Raw genomic sequence first — 21,223 nt, forward strand, 5'->3', positions numbered from 1 at the left:
TAAAACCCATGCTGCCTGGGTCTGGTACCCTGGCCATCCTGTAAGTGCTGTGTGATAGCACTCAGTATGAACTGTTCCATTATATTTCTAGAAATATATATCTGGTATTCCATTGCTAATCCTGTGGGACAAAATGCATTGAAGTTCAATTCCACCTGTCCAATCTTTTACACCTCTGAGAAAGTCTGGGGCTGGGATTGGATCCAGCCATTCAGAGGCTCCTCTCTTCAAAGAAATTTTAGAAGTCTAGGGGTTCTGGAGGATTTGGGGGTTTCAGGGCGGCTGCTGGGTATCATTTCTCCACCGCATGGCTCAGCAGGAGTTTCTCCAATAAAGAAATAAAGATTTTGCCTGAAGCTCCCACTCTGCCCATGACAGGAACACCTTTGAGTGTCTGGAACATCCTGGCTGTTTGGCAGCCTGGGGACTCCTGGGATGTCACCGTGGGGCCCCTGTGAGTGCCTGTGACTGACCGGTGCCTTTGCAGCCCAAGGTCTCCTGGGATGTCACCATGGAATGTTTGTGACTGCCTCTGACCACACAGCCCTTTCCATCCCCAGAAAGCCCTGGGAGGTCTCCATGGAGCCCCTGTCTGTGTGTGTGTGACATTCCAGCTCTTGAACAGCCTGGAGAGTCTCGGAAAGTCCTCATGGAACCCCTCTGAGTGTATGTAACAAATCTAATCCTAAGAAGGCAATCATCCCCAGCCCCTGTTGCTATGGTCAGTTTCCATGACAACCATCCCCAGCCCCTGTTGCTATGGTCAGTTTCCATGACAACCATCCCCAGCCCCTGTGGCTATGGTCAGTTTCCATGGCAACCATCCCCAGCCCCTGTGGCTATGGTCAGTTTCCATGACAACCATCCCCAGCCCCTGTGGCTATGGTCAGTTTCCATGACAACCATCCCCAGCCCCTGTTGCTGTGGTCAGTTTCCATGGCAACCATCCCCAGCCCCTGTTGCTATGGTCAGTCCCTGGGCAGTTCCATGGAGACCCCATGCCAGGGGTGGCTGCCATGGACACCAGCTCAGGCCTGGAGCCAGAGCCTGTTGCCATGGCAAACATTGGCACTTCCATCCCCAGGGTCATGGGATCCCAGAACCACAGAATCTTTGGCTGAGCTGGGCGGGATCCATCAGGATCTTCGAATCCAGCTGCTGGCCCTGCACAGGACACCTCAACAATGCCAGCCTGGGCCTGGCACTGGTGTCCAATTGCTGCTGGAGCTCAGAGAGCCCTGGAGCTGTGACCCTTCCCTGGGGAGCCTGGGCAGTGCCCCAGAAGCCTCTGGGAAAATCCTTTTCCTGAGATCCAAGCTAAGGCTGCCCCGACTCAGCTGCAGCTGTTCCCTCCAGTCCTGTCCCTGGGCACCAGAGTGAAGAGGTTTCCGCATTCCCCAGGCAGGGACTCACTCCCAAGGCTGTTGCCATGGCCACCAAGGCTGGGAGCAGCTCACAATCCTGGTTTCCATGGGCCAGGGTTTAGGAATGGGACTCCTCAATTTCCTGCTCCCAGTAATACTGCAGTGCAGCTCGCTGCCCTCCTGCATCCCATGGAAGACAGAAAAGGCAAAGAGCCTGGGCTAAGAACAATTTACTGGGAACAGGAACCACATAAGGAACAAACAGAAACAGAAACAATATTGAACAGGAACAGAAACAACACTGAACACAGAGATCATAAGAAAAACTATTTACAGGGAAAAGTACATCACCACTGACTGTCTCTTCCCAGACATGTATTTCTTCCTTCCTGGAAAGGATGCCCTTCTCCTTGGGGGAGAGAGAGAGTCCCTTTCCTGCCCCTGGCAATGACATCAGTGTGGGAGTGAATGTAATTACAATGCAATGGCCAGACCCTCCCATCATTTGATCCCACATCATGTCATTGGCAGGGGCAGGAAAAGGGACAGGTGTCTTCCCAGCATGGATCACAGGGAACATGGGTCACCAGGTCTCTTCGCAATGTGGGTCCTCCAATGGGGGATAAATCTGGAGCAGCACAAAGCTCTTCCTGCAGTTGGGGCATTTGCAGGGCTTTGCTTACTGGTGCCTCCGTTGGTGTCTGGTCAAGTTAGACCTCTGGGTGAAGCTCTTCCCACACCGGGGACACCTGTACGGCCTCTCCCCGGTGTGGATGCGCTGGTGCCTGACAAGGTGGGAGTTATGCTTGAAGCCCTGCCCGCAGTCAGGGCAGCGGAAGGGCCTCTCGGCTGTGTGAATCCGCTCATGCAGAAGGAGATGGGAGCTGGTGTGAAACCTTTTTGGACACTCAGGACACTCGTAAGGCCTCTCCCCGGTGTGGATGCGTTGGTGGGCGATGAGCTCAGAGCTGCACCTGAAGCCCTTCCCACACTCCCCACACTCGTAGGCCCATTCCCTGGTGTGGATCACCTGGTGACGAAGCAGGTCAGAGCTCTGTCTGAAGCTCTTCCCACACTCCAGGCACTTGTAGGGCTTCTCCCTATCCTGAAGCTGCTCATGGACCACCAGCTCTGACCTCTTGCTGAAGCTCTGTCCACCTTCCTGGCACAGGCTGGGTCTTTCATCCTCAGAGCACCCTGGGCTGCGTTTGGAGGCCCTCCACATGCGGGATCCCTGGGGCTTTTGCTCCTTGCTGGATTCCTGTTCCATGGAGCCGCTCAAAACAGCCTCTTCCATGAGGTTCTGGCATGGGGATTTGTCCTCCCTGGTCTCCATCTTCAGCTCCTTGTCTGGCAAGGAAGGACAAAGACAGGATGGTATTCACCTCTGTGCCTGAGGAAACAATCCTTTACTAAGAAAATTTTTAAAATACAAATGCAATAGAACAAACAACAAAACCCCTACTGACCGAGTCCGACACCCTGTGGGTCAGGGTGTTGGCAGCAGTCCCATTAAATGGTGGCTGAGGTCCTCCTGCAGTGACAGCTGTGTCTCTGTTGAAGCAGTTATCCTGAAGAAGGGTGAAGTTTTCTTCTGAAGGTCCAGTGGTGGTGGAGATGGGCCTGGTCTTTCTCTGGGAATCCAGTGGAGCTGAAAGCTGCTTTTCTGGGAATCCAGTAGGAAAAGGCAGGCTGTGGTGTTTCAAGGCTCAGATTATATCCAGGTAGGAATGCTGGCTCCTCCCTCTGGGTGGAGCATCGCACAATGGGATGATGTCATTTTTATCAGTCATGCACTTTTATCAGTCATGCATTTTTATCACTCAATGGCCCATTAGCAGAAGATATTTCCCGAGGGATGATTGGTTATGGAAGAGATAAAGTCAGCTTCCTAATTAACTTCCTAATGATAACTGCTCCCACCTTTAACAGATGGCAATTGAATACACACACAGCTGAACCTGAGACACTGTTCCAGCCTTGGAAACCAGGATTTGGTAGCAGGACTTGTTAGGGAATGCAAGCCTGTCTGAAAGCAGAGAAAGAATCTCCAGAGCCTTCAACAAGAAATAGAGAGTTGTGTGATAATCATTTCAACATCTTCTCTTTTGGAATTATTTTCTAATGATATTTTCCTTCACTTTTCTTATACTTTTGTACTATTTTGAAGATTTGTATTATCTAAAATTTTGTATTATGTAATATTTTGCAGATTTGTATTTCACTGTTCCTTAAGCTAAGTTGGTGCCTGTGTCTTTGGTGTTGACCCTGCCCTCAGGTGAAACAGGACCCCATCCTGCCTAAGAGTTACCTGGGAAGACAAAAACCCTCACTCCAAAAGTTCCCCTTGCTCCTTGCTCCCCCCACTTTATACACTGAGCAGGATGTCCTATGGGCTGGGGTATCCCAGGGTCAGCTGGGCTCACCTGTGCTGGCTGTGTCCCCTCCCAGCCTCCCCGCAGCCCCAGCCCCTCCCCAGTGTAGCCCAGAGGGGCAGGACAGGCCTTGGCTCAGTGGGAGCTCAGCAAGAGCAAAACCATCTCAGTGTGCTCAGCCCTGTGCTCAGCACCCGGCCCAGCAGTGTCTCAGTGCCAGTGTCTGTGCCATCAGTCCCAACAAGGGGTTTCCATGGCACCTGCCAAGACAGGTGGCCCAGGTGTCACACCCGCTGAGGGCTGCCATGGACACAGTGCCCAGCACTGCCCCTTTCTGTTTGCCTGACCTGGCCTTTGGCCCTGGCACTGCCGTTTGCTGCTGGTTCCGCGGTGCCTGACCGGCCAGCGTGGCACAGGGCAGGTGGCCATGGCACAAGGGCCCAGCAAGGGATCCCCTCTGGCTCCGGGCTGTGACAGCAGCCTTGTGGAACGGCCCAGAACAGGTTTCCATGGCAAACAACCATCACAACGACTCCAGGCATTGGTTGCCGTGGCACCAAACTAAGGAATGGGTCCCTGTGGGTGTTGCTGTGGCACCTGGTGGCACCAAGGAGTGGCACTGCAATTGTGCCTGGAACAGCCCTGGCACCGCTTTGTCCTGAGGGCTGCCACAGCAGCCAAGGGCAGCAGCAGCTCTGCAGGCAAGTGGCCATGGAACCTGGCTGCAGAAAAGGGTCCTGGGCTGGTTTCCAAGGAAACTTGAACAGATGTGGCTTGCCATGGCACCCAAAGCCAGCAGTGGGGTCAGTGCAGTGACCATAGCAAGAGTCCCTTGCAATGGCCCAGTGCAGGTTGGGCTGATGATCCACCCTCACTGCTGGCCCAGGGCAGGTCTGCAATGCTCTTGGAGGCACCTTGGGCTTGGCACACACTTGAGGAGGCTGTCTGTTTTCAATGGGGAAACTCAGGATTTTCATTTGCTACAAAAAGTAAAGAAGGAAAAGCCAACTTTGCCTGAGTGCAACCAGTTCTCCAAGCAAAGCAGGTCCCAGGTGAGTGAAGAGAGACAGGATGGGGATGGGGAATGTGGAGCAAGGTTGTCCATTGTGAAAAATGCCAATCGCTTGTTTTTAGAGTTTTTGATAGTTTAATAATAATAAAATGATTATTAAAATTATAATACAATTGGAGTAATAAAATTTTAAATTAGGACAATAGAAATACAATAAAAACCAAAGAATTACGGACTCTGGATGCTCTCTGGCACTTAAACCACAACAAGCATGCCTTGTGTACAAAGGAATCACCCTTGAAACAATACACTGTTGCATATTCATATATATTTCATGGTTATGCATACATTCTATTTAAAACAAGAACCTCTCCCTGTTATGTGTCAATTGCTTCCTTTAATAACCACAGCGTCTTTCAATCTGAGCAAGGCCTGAAGAAATTAGCTTTTTCTGATAAGAAAACCATAAATTCGTCTTCTATGGAAAATTTAGGTATTTGGTGACAGTTACTTCAAAGCAAGTATCTCATTCCTTAAATAAAACCCCATTGACATAATATTTATTTTAACTACTAAAGCTTCATTTTAACTGTAAAACTACATTTACCATACTCTTAAAATGTTAATACGGCACAACTAATCAATATAGCATGACACATATAGTGAATATCTGCATAGAGCCATATAATATGCATTTTTCACATCCATGCTGGGTCAGACCTCCAGGCACAGCTCTTCTGAACAGGCCAGACCTCCTCAAGAGAGTCCCAGCATCAATATCAGTCACTGAATGTTGTAATCTCCTCTTGTGTAATAAGAACAGCAATAAAAGACACCGTTTAAAACAGGAATACATATTTCCTAGAAGCCCTTTGCAATATCTCTCCATAAATATTGTAGGAAAACTTCTAAATGAATGACACTAGAGGCGAGAGAAATCAAGGCAGAGCCACGGTTTTTCAGGACTGGCTTGATCCTAATGAGCCCCGTGGTGCATTTGGAGCTGAGCCTTGGAACCCCAGGGCCTGAGAGGAGATGGCACAAACCTTTCCAGGAGTCAAAGTCACAGGAAAACCCAGAGTGTCTCAAGGCATTAATGGGTCCCACTGAGCACCATCCCCAACACAGGCTTCTCATGGACTCCTTGTAGGAGTGAATGGGAGGCAAGGATGGCACAAAAACCTCTCAGAGACTCAGTGTTGAAAGGAAATTCCAAAGTACTTTAAAGACCTTGAGTATCTCAAAGCATTAATGAGCCCTACTGAGTGTCAGTACAAAGCTCTCAAAGGACTCATTAAAGCTAATGGGGGTCATAAAGATAACTGGGGCCATGATTGCACAAACCTCTCACAGAGTCTGGATCAGAAGGGAAACATCAAGTACTTTAAAATAATTGAGTTCCTAGAAGTGTTAATGAGCCCACTCTCTGTTGTTTACTGACAAAAACCTCTCCAGGGACTAATTACAGCAGATAATTGGAGGCCAGGATTGCACAAACCTCTCAGAGTCTCCAAGGCAAAAGCAAAAGCCAAAGTCCTTTGAAGAACCTGCAGTCCCTGGGAGCATGAAGGAGCCCCGAGGACCATTCCTGACCAAGGCTCCCCAGGGACTCCTTCCAGCAGATCCTTGAGGCCACTGGGATGTGGGCTGTGGGGGATGCTGAGGGCAGGACCAGGGGGTGACAGTGCCCAGCCTGGCTGGGGCTGTGCCAGGAGGCCCCAGTGCCTCAGCACAAGGTGTCTCCTCACAGCCCTTGGTGGCACAGACCCTGCTGTGCCCCAGGGCACCAAGACTTGTCTTCTCTTTGTCCCCACCTGTCATCACTGCCTCCAGTTCTCTGCTCTGCCCTGCCTGGGGACACTTTCTCCGTTTTGTCCCTCAGTGGGGCCCATTAAATTCAGGGAAACTTTGGGGATGGACTCTGACTTGGAGTTCTGGAGAGGTTTCTGCAGCTCCCTCTCAGGGCCTGATGTTCATGACCTGAGCACAAATCCCCAGAGGGTCATTAAAGTCCTTGGGCTGTGTCTGTGCTGCTGAGATGTGCCGGGCTCCTGGCCCAGAGGCAGCTCCTGGCAAGGGCAGCGCTGCAGAGAGACAGCTCTGGCCAGGAGCAGCTCCTGTGCACAGCGCAGCAGGGCTGGGGCTCTGCCAGGGCATCCCAGAGACACGAGCATGGCACAGACAGAACTCTCAGGGGCTCAGCAATGGCAGGGGCTGTGCAGTGTCCCAGAGGGTCTGTGTCACAGTGGTACCTCTGTGGCTGTGTCACAGAGGCCCAGAGCAGTAATGAGGTCAAAAAGGGGCTGTGTAACAGCACAGATTGGGCTATGACATCACAGAGTTTGTTGTGTGAGGTCATTGAGCAACTACACCATCCTAGAGGGGACTGTGTGACAACACAGAGCAGGCCATGACATCATGGCATGGCTGTATGCCATCATAGAGTGGGCTGTGAGGTCAAAGTTTGTGCTGTGACATTACAGAGTGACAGTATGACATCACAGAGAGGGTTTTGTGACATCTCAGAGGGGGTTGTGTTGTCACAGATATGGCTGTGATATCATAGAGTAGGGTGTGAGGCCATAGAGCCAATTCCACCACCATGGAGGGTGGCTGTGTGACACCAGAGTGGGTTGTGACATCACTGGGTGCCTGAGTAACATCACAGAGCAGGCCGTGACATCACAAAACAGACAGAGATTTCACAGGCTGTAAGAGACAGTCCAAAGTTTCCCTCATCTGCCTCACGATCCATGCAAGTACTGAGACTAAGGCCCTGAAGACCCTGGCAGAAGTTCTGGTCTGGTTGAGGTGGATGCTTGCCAAGTGATTGTTTGCAGGTGTGCGTGCTGTGCACACGGTGCACCACTTTGAGCAGGGACTGGCAATTAGCAGCTTGCTCTGTACACTTACACTGGCTTCAGGATCCCTGCTCCCCATGAATTTGCCCACCTCTTGGCCAGATACCACTCGCTTTGGAGAACTTTGGTGACCCCCCATGGAAGATCCCTCATCTGCCTCACGACCGCCATCAAGGACGGAGGTTGAAGCCCCCCCCAAGGACTGAGACTGAGACCCCTAAGATTTTAACACAGAGGCGATGGCCTGACTGAAGCGGGATGTCTGCCAAGCGTTACCTGCAGATGTGCTCGCTGCACCAAGACTGGTTTCCCAGGGAAAGCAATCCTGAATCAATGAGGACTGCTCACAGCTGGGGCTGGTTTGTCCTGTTTGGAACACGGCTGTCTGTACTTGTTCTCAACGGACTTATTCTCCACTGTCCTGTACCTGCTTCCTCAACATATTAAAAAAAAGCCCTGAGTTAACTAAAGTCTTTGAGATTCTCCTTGACATGTCAAGAGGGAACTATGGGCTGGAGCATGAGGATTTTGTCTCTCCATTCATAGCTATTCCTCTCCACTCTTTTTCTCTCTCTCTTTCTACCCTTTATCTCCTTTCTAATCCTTCTACGGCATTTGCTGTGGGCACTCAATAAAAGGTGCATTTGTTTTGATTAATACTGAAAATCCCTTCTATGTGGTTTTTGCGCTCTGAGATCAGGAAAACAAACCATCATGATTCCTGCTTGCACTAGAGGATAGTGACACGGGCTGACTTTGTGATATCAGAGTCTTCTGTGACATCACAACACAAGTGTATGACATCACAGAGTGATAGACCAGCATTGGTGCTCAGACACCACAAGGGGATATGATAGATCTCAGGGTGGGCTGTGACATAACAGGAGGCAGTGTGACATCTCAGGGGCTCTGTGACCTTACTGGGGAGGTCACTTCAACCCAGCTCCCACTCACAGTTCCTCCCAGAGAAGTCCAAAGCTGCTCATGCACCGTGGGATCCCGTGTCCCTCTGGGTCCCCCTGCCCCTGGCGCCGCAGCCTCCCCCTGAGGATGTTCTAGGAGATCAACCCCAGAGCCTGACACGGGGACAGGGGCTCAGGGCCGTCAAAGTTGGAACAGGGAGACAGGGACCCCCTAGCAGCATCCCTGTGCCCCCAGGGCCAGAGCTTGGCATGGGCTCCTTCACCCTCTTATGAATGAGGGCTTGAGAGCACTTTAAAAATCCCCAGCAGGGGAGTAGCATAAAACCGAGTTAATATTAAGCGACAGCACCACAGAGTTCCTTGGCAAGAGTCACTCTGCTCCTGACTGGACACTTCAGGCACACCAAGGGAACAAAGCAGCAACAAAACCAAACAAAACCCAGGCAATCAAACCAGAAATGAGCCAAGAACTGTCCCGGTGTCGGTGTGTTTGTGTGTTTCTGTGTGTGTGTGTGTGTGTGTGTGTGTGTGTGTGTGTGTTTGTGTGTGAGGAAAGGACAGTGAGGGCAAGGATAAAAGGAATACAGCCTAAAAGCTAAACAGAGCTGTGGAATAACACTTAACAATATTCAACTTCGCTTATAACTTCTATTAAGCTTCACAAATTAGTAAAAGAACAACTCTTATCAGCATTTAAGTTCACTTACAGCTTGTGATTTTGTCGCTATGAGACACGTGAAAGCACGATGCGAGCCACCTGCTATTTGCAAGGTAAAGCTAAAAGTTTATTCTCTGACTCCAACTTTTATACTCTCCCGAAGGTGACATTGGATTGGAGAGTGAATGGGCCACCTCTCCAAAGACATTGGACAAACCACTAGTACATCAAGTTTCTCCACCCCCATAAAAGAATGTAAACAATTTGTTGTACACAGAAATTGTGTGGGAAGGTTCTCCAACAGAATGTAAACTCAGAAGGCTTTAGAAAATCTTAAGATTCACGGTGACATGACTTAACCTTACTTACAGGCTTGACTGGCTCAGCTATCCAAGGCAATCAAACCCCTCAGAGAGCAGCATTTCTGCCACATTTCTCTCATCACAGGCACTCCTGTGTGCACACAGACACAAAGAGTCACTACAAGGCACCTGTGAGAAATTCCCCTGAGCAAAGGGAAATGCTCCCTGTGGAGGCTTTGGCATCTCCCCAGGGGATGAAGGGTTGAGCCTGGAGCAGACAGTGTCTGTGATGAGCTCCAGAGGATCTGAGCCCAGGGGCTGCTGGCCAAGGCCCTGATCCAGTGAGCATTTCTCAGCTGGCAGGGTGGCCTGAGAAGGGGAGAGGGGAATGCACCAGCACAGGAACCATGGAACCAAAGGACAATTGTGACACTGTGGGGCCATGTGAGACCAAGGGACCATTGGGACACTGTGCGTCCTCATGGATTCATGGACACCACTGTGACATTGCTGGGCCTCATGGAAGCAAGGGGACCCTAGTGACGCCGTGTGCCTCAGTGGAATGTAGGCATCATTGTGACACTGTGAGGCCCCATCCAACCAAGGCTCCATTGGGACACTGCGAGACCCCACGGAAACAAAGCTCCAGGGTAACACAGAGAGGCTGCCTGTAATCAGTGCTCCATTGGGACACTGTGGAGCCAAAGGAGACCGTTGTGACACTGCAAACCCCCATGGTCCATTGGTCCAAAGGTCCATTGTGACATTGCAGGACTCATGGAACAGAGGAGTCACATGACACTGCGGGGCCTGTGGAACCATGGAGAACATTGTGACACTGCAAGGCCTCATGGAATCATTAGGACTGTTATATGTGTGTAGGATAATTCGTGCAAATAAAATTGTCATCTATTTTATAGTTATGTGCTGTTAAGTTATACTCTTATAAGAAGTTTTTAAATCGCACAAGCCAGCAACAGCGATTGCAACACCATGTCAAAGCCACCTGGACAAGAGAGGGAGGACTTTATTTACAAGCAAACACAAGTGGCCAGCCCAGAGAGGGATCATGCATCAAGGTTGTCCGAGAAACACCCGGACGATAAATACATGATAAATATCCGAGACTGAGATAGTCAGAGCCATCAGGGAAGTACATCTCAATACTGAATTCTGGGACTGCAAACACAGGTGTTCATCACTCTCTGGACATGTATTGTTCAACTTGCCACAGAGAAAAGAACTCCACATGAATACATGCACTCCAGAAAGGAAGAAAAGGGACTCTGCTTCAGGCAAGAAAAATCTTGTAAAAATCAGTCAAAGAGGACGGTCGGTGTGAAGCATAGAGGACACTCTGCTGCATCTGTCAAACCTGTGTCTTACCCGGTGGCAATCCCGGGCTCCACACTGTTATAGCGGCTTTTTTTCATTTTTCTCAAAATTTATATTTGGTACATTTAATACATTTTATTAAATTAATAACTAATAACTTGGAGATTCACATTTATAACATGTTTATCGCATTCTGTTTTCAATGATAAGCACAGCTACCCCAACATAAATTGACAAACAATGATTTAATGGATCCGGCTACTGTTAACTATGAACAAAGCCTATTTATCTACTTCTGCTAACTCAGCAACATCTAATTTATCTATCATCTTAACTTCCCTAAAATTCTTAATTCTTCAAAATGAATGTCTCACAGAGGATCAGAAACGGGACATCACTCCATGATCCATGTGATCTAGTGAAGCAAACTTTATTATAAAGAAAACTATATTTTATATCTATAAAACTATATATTTAAATGTTCTAATGTCCATGTCCCTCTAGCTAATACATCATTGACCAATCCTAACTGTCCACAAATCAAAGACTAAACGCTAATTGGATAACCTAATTCTACACATGTATTGCTGTGGTCATCTGGCCGACCCTTAGTCCTGTTTTTTTTTCACTTTCTCAAAGTTCGCTGACAACTTGCTGATTCTTGCTGACTCTTCTTCTGTCTACAAGGATTCACTGTCCTTGGTCCTTGAACTGATTACTTGGTTACCAGAAGCCTGGATTGTGCATCTGCTGAATGTGTCCATTGTCCTGCAAAAATTCCTCAACATCCCCCAGTTTGGCAGAACGTGAATTGGCTTCTCTGGTGAGCTTAGAGTTTGATAACTTGCACTTGTTAGTGAAGAACTTTGAATGTGTTCATTTTTCCGCAAGCTAGGAGGGTTTGAGCAGGCTGCCTGAGGTGTATCAATAGATTGCACCATGGCCAAGTGTGGGAGTGAAGACCTGCCTTCTGAGAACTGGGAAATGTTTGTGCTTGACAATGAGAAGAGAAACGGTGAGTGTGAGACTGAGAGCACACCAGAAACATCACCTCTGAGCTGCAGAAGGACACTTTACCAGAGACATCCCCAGCTCAGACATAGAAATGCAGGCAACAGACACTGGCAGACATCGTTACCATGACTGTTCCTGACCAAAATCCACCTTATCCTTCCTGTGGTTCCTGGGTGAACTGTGTCTTGGGCTTGATTGAACATCTGAGGGTAGTCCATGGGAAAAGGAGGGTTTGTTTTCGGTGTGCTAAATGTGAGTAAGAGATGAGTTATTATCACAGCATTGTTTGTCACCTTCCTAAATGCAGGGAAACAGCAGAAATGGCTTCAGCCAGGGAGTGGATCTGTGAGGTATGTGGCAGGGACTGCAAGACAAAAATTGGTCTGAGACAACCCAAAAGATTAGGACACTCATGGGTGAGAAATCAGGAAATGGTCGCTGTTTCCCACCCAAAACAGACTTCCAAGCCCACAAAAGATGCTGGACTAAAGTGGAGGAAGAACTACTGATAAGATTGGAGGCCCAGTTTGAGGGGAAAAAAACAATCAATAAACTCATTGAAGAACACACATCACAAGCAAAAACAGCTAAAGAAATCAGCACTAAAAGGAGATTTTTGCTCAAGAAACCATCTGAGGAGGTAGATAAGGAACCTGGAATGAGTCATGGAACCAGGAGAGCCACTGTGTGCCTGAGAAGGGACTTGGACATGGATCTTGAGAGGAGTCAGACGCCTGGGAGACCAGGGGCTGAAAGGTAAACAGATCCCAAGATGAGTCACCACCCTGATAAGGACAACAACAGCTGGGAAACACTAAGAGACAGAGGGAGGGGCAGCTGCAGGCCCATTATCTCAGAACCCTCAGTGAAATGCTATCAGCTGGGACAATTAACACCTTCCCAAGGGCCTTCAAGCTCTTACCAGGAGATGCATTCAACAATGAGCAGAGGACTGCTTCTGATCAGTCTTGAATCAGTAAGCCAGATAAGAACAGCAAGCAAGCAAAGAGCAAAATGGGGAGCCAGGAAAAAGGACCATGAAGACTTTTTCAAAAGTGGATGAAAAGAAGAGCATTTAAGAAAAGTAGTTTTCTTCCCTTCCAGGACCTGCTCCTTCTAGATAGGGCCAAACTTCCTAAAATTATCCTGAATGACATAGTGTTTGTCCTGTGAAATCCCACCCAGACAACTTTTTAAGGCCCAGCAGGAACACCTGGAACATTTGATAGCCTTGGGAACTTCCAAATTAAGGGAAAACTGACAATAGTGCTTTCAGAGAATTAGTTATGGCAAAAGAAATGGAGAAAAATGTGCAGGAGATGAGTAAAATCTCAGCTCCCAGTCCAGACGGGATTACTCCAAGAGACATCAAGAAGAGGGATTGTCATATGTTGACAAGAAAGTGAGTTTTCCTGGGAAGTTATAGCCAAACCAATCAGTGGTCAGATTTGAATATTGACACCTGGTGTGACCACTGAAGGCATTGGACACACCTCAGAGGACACAGGGGATTAAAAGCAGAGAATTCTCAAGGGAAGTCTCTTCTGTTGTTGCGGTCAGTGAAGAGTTCAATCTTCCCCTGCCCAGCCACAGTCTGGGCTGGGGAGGGGTAACCATGCGGCCGAGGCTGAGGTGGGCCAGGAGTGCCGGACAGGGAAGGGGGTGAAGGGAATGGAACCCGGCCAGCCCCTGCAGGACAGAGGGGTGGAGAAACACTGAGAATTGATTTATTTGAGTGGTGGTTATTTGATTGAAGGCCTAAGATTTTGTCTCACTGTGTTTTGGTGGAAATTGGGTGGGGCAAAAAGGAATGTTTTGGAAGGTTTTCATTCTGAATTCTCAGTGTTCCTTTTATTATAGTTGTAGGTACATTTAGATTTTTTCTTTATTTCTAAGCTTGGGTCTGCTCTGCTCTGACTCTGGTCACATCTCACAGTAGCCATTAGAGGAAAATATTTTCATGGGTGCCCTAGCACTACGCCTGCACTGACCTATGACAAAGTGGAACAAAACTGCATCTGTTTTTCTTACAGAGAAGTGGATTCGCCATCCCAGGAATTGTCCAAGTGCAGAAGCTTTGTGCAACCTGACATAGTGAAGTGCCGTCCCCTCCCCAAGGATGGAATTCCTGTTGTGTGGATTCTCTGATGTGCTGGGTGACCTCACAAGGCTTCTGGCCAGAATGTCTGCTGAGGGCAGCCAGGCTGCTGCAGTAGCAGTGACCTCACAGCCATCACCTGGATGATGACAGCACTGTCTCCTGGGCCTGGCTCTCCCCTTTCCTCTGCTCCTGCCTTGTCTCTGCTGGCATGAAGAGTTTTGTCACCAATATCTTGTCGCCAAGGAGCTGGGGCCAATTGCTTCCCAGTCAGACTCCTGGAGCACAAGTGGCTTTCCAGAGCACAGCAAGGAATGAGCCCTGAGGCAGCACCTCTGCAGCGGTGGCCACCAGGCCGCATTGCCAAGGGAGGCTTCTGGCCATGCCCTGCAAGCAGCTACTGCTGCCAAGGTCCCTTTGGTGCCTCAGGTTGTCCCTGCCACAGCTCTCAGCATGGCACTCTGCCCTTGTGCTCGAGGCCTTCCCTGTGCTGGGGCTGGCCTGGGGCTTTTCCTGCAGCGGGACTTGCCCTGCTCATGGCACAGGAAAGGTAGTTCCTGCTGGAGCAGGAGGCTTAGCCTGCAATGGGCTCAAACCACTCCAGCATGGTCCTGTTGACTTCAAAAATTCCTTCCTGGAGCAGAATATCCTAATAGTTGCAGCTCCTATGCTGTGGAGTAAATAACATTGATTAAGATCTTCCTGTCTAATCATGATCAGAATCCATCAGAGCTGTATTTCTCAGAATCACAGAATAATGAGGTTAAAGTGGCCTCTAAGATCATCAAGTCCAACCTATGCCCTAACACCTCAACTAGACTATAGCACCAAGTGCCATGTTCAGTCTTTTTTGAAACACATCCAGAGATGGTGATTCTACCACCTCCCTGGGAAGAAAATTCCAGTATTTTATTATTCTTTTGGTGAAAATTTTTTTCCTAATATCCAATCTGCAACTTCCCTGACGTAGCTTGAGACTGTGTCCTCTTGTTCTGTTGGTTGCTTCCCAGTGGAAGAGACCAACCCACACCTGTCTACAACCTCCCTTCAGGAAGTTGTAGAGAGCAATAAGGTCACCTCTAAGCCTCCTCTTCTCCAGACTAAACAACCCCAGTTCCTTCAAATGTTCCTCCTAGGGCTTGTGTTCCAAGCCCCTCACCAGCCTTGTTGCCCTCCTCTGGACGTGCTCAAGCATCTCAACGTCCTTCCCAAATGAGGGGCCCAGAACTGAACACAGAACTCAAGGTGAAGTCTCACCAGCACCGAGTACAGGGGAAGAATGACCTCCCTGCTCCTGCTGGTCACACAATTCCTAATGCAGGCCAGGATTCCATTGGCTTCCTGGCCACCAAGGCACATTGCTGGCCCATATTATATCGGCTATCAACAAGCACCCTCAGGTCCCTTTTTGCCTGAACACTGTCCAGCCACTCTGTCCCCAGCTTGTAACATTGTAGGGGATTTTTGTGGCCAAAATGTAGAACTTGGCACTTAGACTTATTAAACTTCATGCTGTTGGACTCTGCCCATCTATCCAACTGATCTAAGTCTCTCTGCAGAGCCCTCCTTCCTCCCAGTAGATCAACACAAGCTCACAGCTTTGTGTCATCTGCAAATTTACTGAGGGATTCAATGCCCTCCTCCCTGTCATCTATAAAAATATTAAATAGAACTGGTCCCAGTAGAGAGCCCTGAGGGACACCGCTGGTGACTGTCCCCAGCTGGATGTGGCACCATTCACCACCACTCTCTGGGCCCAGCCATCCAGCCTGTTCCTAACCCAGCAAAGAGTGCTCCTGTCCAAGCCGTGGGCTGCCAGCTTCTCCAGGACTGTGCTGTGGGAGACAGTATCAAAGGCCTTGCTGAAGTCTAAATAACCAACATCCACAGCCCTTCCTGCATCCACCAGATGGATCACCTGGTCATAGAAGGAGACCAGGTTGCTCAGACATGATCTGCCCTTTGTAAAACCCATGCTGCCTGGGTCTGGTACCCTGGCCATCCTGTAAGTGCTGTGTGATAGCACTCAGTATGAACTGTTCCATTATATTTCTAGAAATATATATCTGGTATTCCATTGCTAATCCTGTGGGACAAAATGCATTGAAGTTCAATTCCACCTGTCCAATCTTTTACACCTCTGAGAAAGTCTGGGGCTGGGATTGGATCCAGCCATTCAGAGGCTCCTCTCTTCAAAGAAATTTTAGAAGTCTAGGGGTTCTGGAGGATTTGGGGGTTTCAGGGCGGCTGCTGGGTATCATTTCTCCACCGCATGGCTCAGCAGGAGTTTCTCCAATAAAGAAATAAAGATTTTGCCTGAAGCTCCCACTCTGCCCATGACAGGAACACCTTTGAGTGTCTGGAACATCCTGGCTGTTTGGCAGCCTGGGGACTCCTGGGATGTCACCGTGGGGCCCCTGTGAGTGCCTGTGACTGACCGGTGCCTTTGCAGCCCAAGGTCTCCTGGGATGTCACCATGGAATGTTTGTGACTGCCTCTGACCACACAGCCCTTTCCATCCCCAGAAAGCCCTGGGAGGTCTCCATGGAGCCCCTGTCTGTGTGTGTGTGACATTCCAGCTCTTGAACAGCCTGGAGAGTCTCGGAAAGTCCTCATGGAACCCCTCTGAGTGTATGTAACAAATCTAATCCTAAGAAGGCAATCATCCCCAGCCCCTGTTGCTATGGTCAGTTTCCATGACAACCATCCCCAGCCCCTGTGGCTATGGTCAGTTTCCATGACAACCATCCCCAGCCCCTGTGGCTATGGTCAGTTTCCATGGCAACCATCCCCAGCCCCTGTGGCTATGGTCAGTTTCCATGACAACCATCCCCAGCCCCTGTGGCTATGGTCAGTTTCCATGACAACCATCCCCAGCCCCTGTTGCTGTGGTCAGTTTCCATGGCAACCATCCCCAGCCCCTGTTGCTATGGTCAGTCCCTGGGCAGCTCCATGGAGACCCCATGCCAGGGGTGGCTGCCATGGACACCAGCTCAGGCCTGGAGCCAGAGCCTGTTGCCATGGCAAACATTGGCACTTCCATCCCCAGGGTCATGGGATCCCAGAACCACAGAATCTTTGGCTGAGCTGGGCGGGATCCATCAGGATCTTCGAATCCAGCTGCTGGCCCTGCACAGGACACCTCAACAATGCCAGCCTGGGCCTGGCACTGGTGTCCAATTGCTGCTGGAGCTCAGAGAGCCCTGGAGCTGTGACCCTTCCCTGGGGAGCCTGGGCAGTGCCCCAGAAGCCTCTGGGAAAATCCTTTTCCTGAGATCCAAGCTAAGGCTGCCCCGACTCAGCTGCAGCTGTTCCCTCCAGTCCTGTCCCTGGGCACCAGAGTGAAGAGGTTTCCGCATTCCCCAGGCAGGGACTCACTCCCAAGGCTGTTGCCATGGCCACCAAGGCTGGGAGCAGCTCACAATCCTGGTTTCCATGGGCCAGGGTTTAGGAATGGGACTCCTCAATTTCCTGCTCCCAGTAATACTGCAGTGCAGCTCGCTGCCCTCCTGCATCCCATGGAAGACAGAAAAGGCAAAGAGCCTGGGCTAAGAACAATTTACTGGGAACAGGAACCACATAAGGAACAAACAGAAACAGAAACAATATTGAACAGGAACAGAAACAACACTGAACACAGAGATCATAAGAAAAACTATTTACAGGGAAAAGTACATCACCACTGACTGTCTCTTCCCAGACATGTATTTCTTCCTTCCTGGAAAGGATGCCCTTCTCCTTGGGGGAGAGAGAGAGTCCCTTTCCTGCCCCTGGCAATGACATCAGTGTGGGAGTGAATGTAATTACAATGCAATGGCCAGACCCTCCCATCATTTGATCCCACATCATGTCATTGGCAGGGGCAGGAAAAGGGACAGGTGTCTTCCCAGCATGGATCACAGGGAACATGGGTCACCAGGTCTCTTCGCAATGTGGGTCCTCCAATGGGGGATAAATCTGGAGCAGCACAAAGCTCTTCCTGCAGTTGGGGCATTTGCAGGGCTTTGCTTACTGGTGCCTCCGTTGGTGTCTGGTCAAGTTAGACCTCTGGGTGAAGCTCTTCCCACACCGGGGACACCTGTACGGCCTCTCCCCGGTGTGGATGCGCTGGTGCCTGACAAGGTGGGAGTTATGCTTGAAGCCCTGCCCGCAGTCAGGGCAGCGGAAGGGCCTCTCGGCTGTGTGAATCCGCTCATGCAGAAGGAGATGGGAGCTGGTGTGAAACCTTTTTGGACACTCAGGACACTCGTAAGGCCTCTCCCCGGTGTGGATGCGTTGGTGGGCGATGAGCTCAGAGCTGCACCTGAAGCCCTTCCCACACTCCCCACACTCGTAGGCCCATTCCCTGGTGTGGATCACCTGGTGACGAAGCAGGTCAGAGCTCTGTCTGAAGCTCTTCCCACACTCCAGGCACTTGTAGGGCTTCTCCCTATCCTGAAGCTGCTCATGGACCACCAGCTCTGACCTCTTGCTGAAGCTCTGTCCACCTTCCTGGCACAGGCTGGGTCTTTCATCCTCAGAGCACCCTGGGCTGCGTTTGGAGGCCCTCCACATGCGGGATCCCTGGGGCTTTTGCTCCTTGCTGGATTCCTGTTCCATGGAGCCGCTCAAAACAGCCTCTTCCATGAGGTTCTGGCATGGGGATTTGTCCTCCCTGGTCTCCATCTTCAGCTCCTTGTCTGGCAAGGAAGGACAAAGACAGGATGGTATTCACCTCTGTGCCTGAGGAAACAATCCTTTACTAAGAAAATTTTTAAAATACAAATGCAATAGAACAAACAACAAAACCCCTACTGACCGAGTCCGACACCCTGTGGGTCAGGGTGTTGGCAGCAGTCCCATTAAATGGTGGCTGAGGTCCTCCTGCAGTGACAGCTGTGTCTCTGTTGAAGCAGTTATCCTGAAGAAGGGTGAAGTTTTCTTCTGAAGGTCCAGTGGTGGTGGAGATGGGCCTGGTCTTTCTCTGGGAATCCAGTGGAGCTGAAAGCTGCTTTTCTGGGAATCCAGTAGGAAAAGGCAGGCTGTGGTGTTTCAAGGCTCAGATTATATCCAGGTAGGAATGCTGGCTCCTCCCTCTGGGTGGAGCATCGCACAATGGGATGATGTCATTTTTATCAGTCATGCACTTTTATCAGTCATGCATTTTTATCACTCAATGGCCCATTAGCAGAAGATATTTCCCGAGGGATGATTGGTTATGGAAGAGATAAAGTCAGCTTCCTAATTAACTTCCTAATGATAACTGCTCCCACCTTTAACAGATGGCAATTGAATACACACACAGCTGAACCTGAGACACTGTTCCAGCCTTGGAAACCAGGATTTGGTAGCAGGACTTGTTAGGGAATGCAAGCCTGTCTGAAAGCAGAGAAAGAATCTCCAGAGCCTTCAACAAGAAATAGAGAGTTGTGTGATAATCATTTCAACATCTTCTCTTTTGGAATTATTTTCTAATGATATTTTCCTTCACTTTTCTTATACTTTTGTACTATTTTGAAGATTTGTATTATCTAAAATTTTGTATTATGTAATATTTTGCAGATTTGTATTTCACTGTTCCTTAAGCTAAGTTGGTGCCTGTGTCTTTGGTGTTGACCCTGCCCTCAGGTGAAACAGGACCCCATCCTGCCTAAGAGTTACCTGGGAAGACAAAAACCCTCACTCCAAAAGTTCCCCTTGCTCCTTGCTCCCCCCACTTTATACACTGAGCAGGATGTCCTATGGGCTGGGGTATCCCAGGGTCAGCTGGGCTCACCTGTGCTGGCTGTGTCCCCTCCCAGCCTCCCCGCAGCCCCAGCCCCTCCCCAGTGTAGCCCAGAGGGGCAGGACAGGCCTTGGCTCAGTGGGAGCTCAGCAAGAGCAAAACCATCTCAGTGTGCTCAGCCCTGTGCTCAGCACCCGGCCCAGCAGTGTCTCAGTGCCAGTGTCTGTGCCATCAGTCCCAACAAGGGGTTTCCATGGCACCTGCCAAGACAGGTGGCCCAGGTGTCACACCCGCTGAGGGCTGCCATGGACACAGTGCCCAGCACTGCCCCTTTCTGTTTGCCTGACCTGGCCTTTGGCCCTGGCACTGCCGTTTGCTGCTGGTTCCGCGGTGCCTGACCGGCCAGCGTGGCACAGGGCAGGTGGCCATGGCACAAGGGCCCAGCAAGGGATCCCCTCTGGCTCCGGGCTGTGACAGCAGCCTTGTGGAACGGCCCAGAACAGGTTTCCATGGCAAACAACCATCACAACGACTCCAGGCATTGGTTGCCGTGGCACCAAACTAAGGAATGGGTCCCTGTGGGTGTTGCTGTGGCACCTGGTGGCACCAAGGAGTGGCACTGCAATTGTGCCTGGAACAGCCCTGGCACCGCTTTGTCCTGAGGGCTGCCACAGCAGCCAAGGGCAGCAGCAGCTCTGCAGGCAAGTGGCCATGGAACCTGGCTGCAGAAAAGGGTCCTGGGCTGGTTTCCAAGGAAACTTGAACAGATGTGGCTTGCCATGGCACCCAAAGCCAGCAGTGGGGTCAGTGCAGTGACCATAGCAAGAGTCCCTTGCAATGGCCCAGTGCAGGTTGGGCTGATGATCCACCCTCACTGCTGGCCCAGGGCAGGTCTGCAATGCTCTTGGAGGCACCTTGGGCTTGGCACACACTTGAGGAGGCTGTCTGTTTTCAATGGGGAAACTCAGGATTTTCATTTGCTACAAAAAGTAAAGAAGGAAAAGCCAACTTTGCCTGAGTGCAACCAGTTCTCCAAGCAAAGCAGGTCCCAGGTGAGTGAAGAGAGACAGGATGGGGATGGGGAATGTGGAGCAAGGTTGTCCATTGTGAAAAATGCCAATCGCTTGTTTTTAGAGTTTTTGATAGTTTAATAATAATAAAATGATTATTAAAATTATAATACAATTGGAGTAATAAAATTTTAAATTAGGACAATAGAAATACAATAAAAACCAAAGAATTACGGACTCTGGATGCTCTCTGGCACTTAAACCACAACAAGCATGCCTTGTGTACAAAGGAATCACCCTTGAAACAATACACTGTTGCATATTCATATATATTTCATGGTTATGCATACATTCTATTTAAAACAAGAACCTCTCCCTGTTATGTGTCAATTGCTTCCTTTAATAACCACAGCGTCTTTCAATCTGAGCAAGGCCTGAAGAAATTAGCTTTTTCTGATAAGAAAACCATAAATTCGTCTTCTATGGAAAATTTAGGTATTTGGTGACAGTTACTTCAAAGCAAGTATCTCATTCCTTAAATAAAACCCCATTGACATAATATTTATT

At 49.6% G+C, this 21,223-nt stretch overlaps 2 protein-coding genes across 2 annotated transcripts; both read right to left on the reverse strand.

Annotated features, from left to right (window-relative positions):
* Positions 1-994: 994 nt before the first annotated feature.
* Positions 995-2,852, reverse strand: LOC146764515 (uncharacterized). Its single transcript, XM_085564385.1, has one exon. The coding sequence runs from the start codon at positions 2,698-2,700 to the stop codon at positions 2,044-2,046; it is 657 nt and encodes a 218-aa protein (XP_085420511.1). The 5' UTR covers positions 2,701-2,852; the 3' UTR covers positions 995-2,043.
* Positions 2,853-16,766: 13,914 nt separating this feature from the next.
* LOC146764516 (uncharacterized) lies at positions 16,767-18,759 on the reverse strand. The gene has a single exon (XM_085564424.1). The coding sequence runs from the start codon at positions 18,605-18,607 to the stop codon at positions 17,951-17,953; it is 657 nt and encodes a 218-aa protein (XP_085420550.1). The 5' UTR covers positions 18,608-18,759; the 3' UTR covers positions 16,767-17,950.
* Between the last annotated feature and the right edge of the window lie 2,464 nt (positions 18,760-21,223).

Source organism: Lonchura striata, chromosome 33 (assembly GCF_050655825.1).
Source record: "Lonchura striata isolate lonStrDom1 chromosome 33, ASM5065582v1, whole genome shotgun sequence".
NCBI lineage: Eukaryota > Metazoa > Chordata > Aves > Passeriformes > Estrildidae > Lonchura > Lonchura striata.

Bases quoted from the DNA above. Each gene is read 5' to 3' on its own strand.
- LOC146764515 (XM_085564385.1), bottom strand. From the start codon at position 2,700: ATGGAGACCAGGGAGGACAAATCCCCATGCCAGAACCTCATGGAAGAG.
- LOC146764516 (XM_085564424.1), bottom strand. From the start codon at position 18,607: ATGGAGACCAGGGAGGACAAATCCCCATGCCAGAACCTCATGGAAGAG.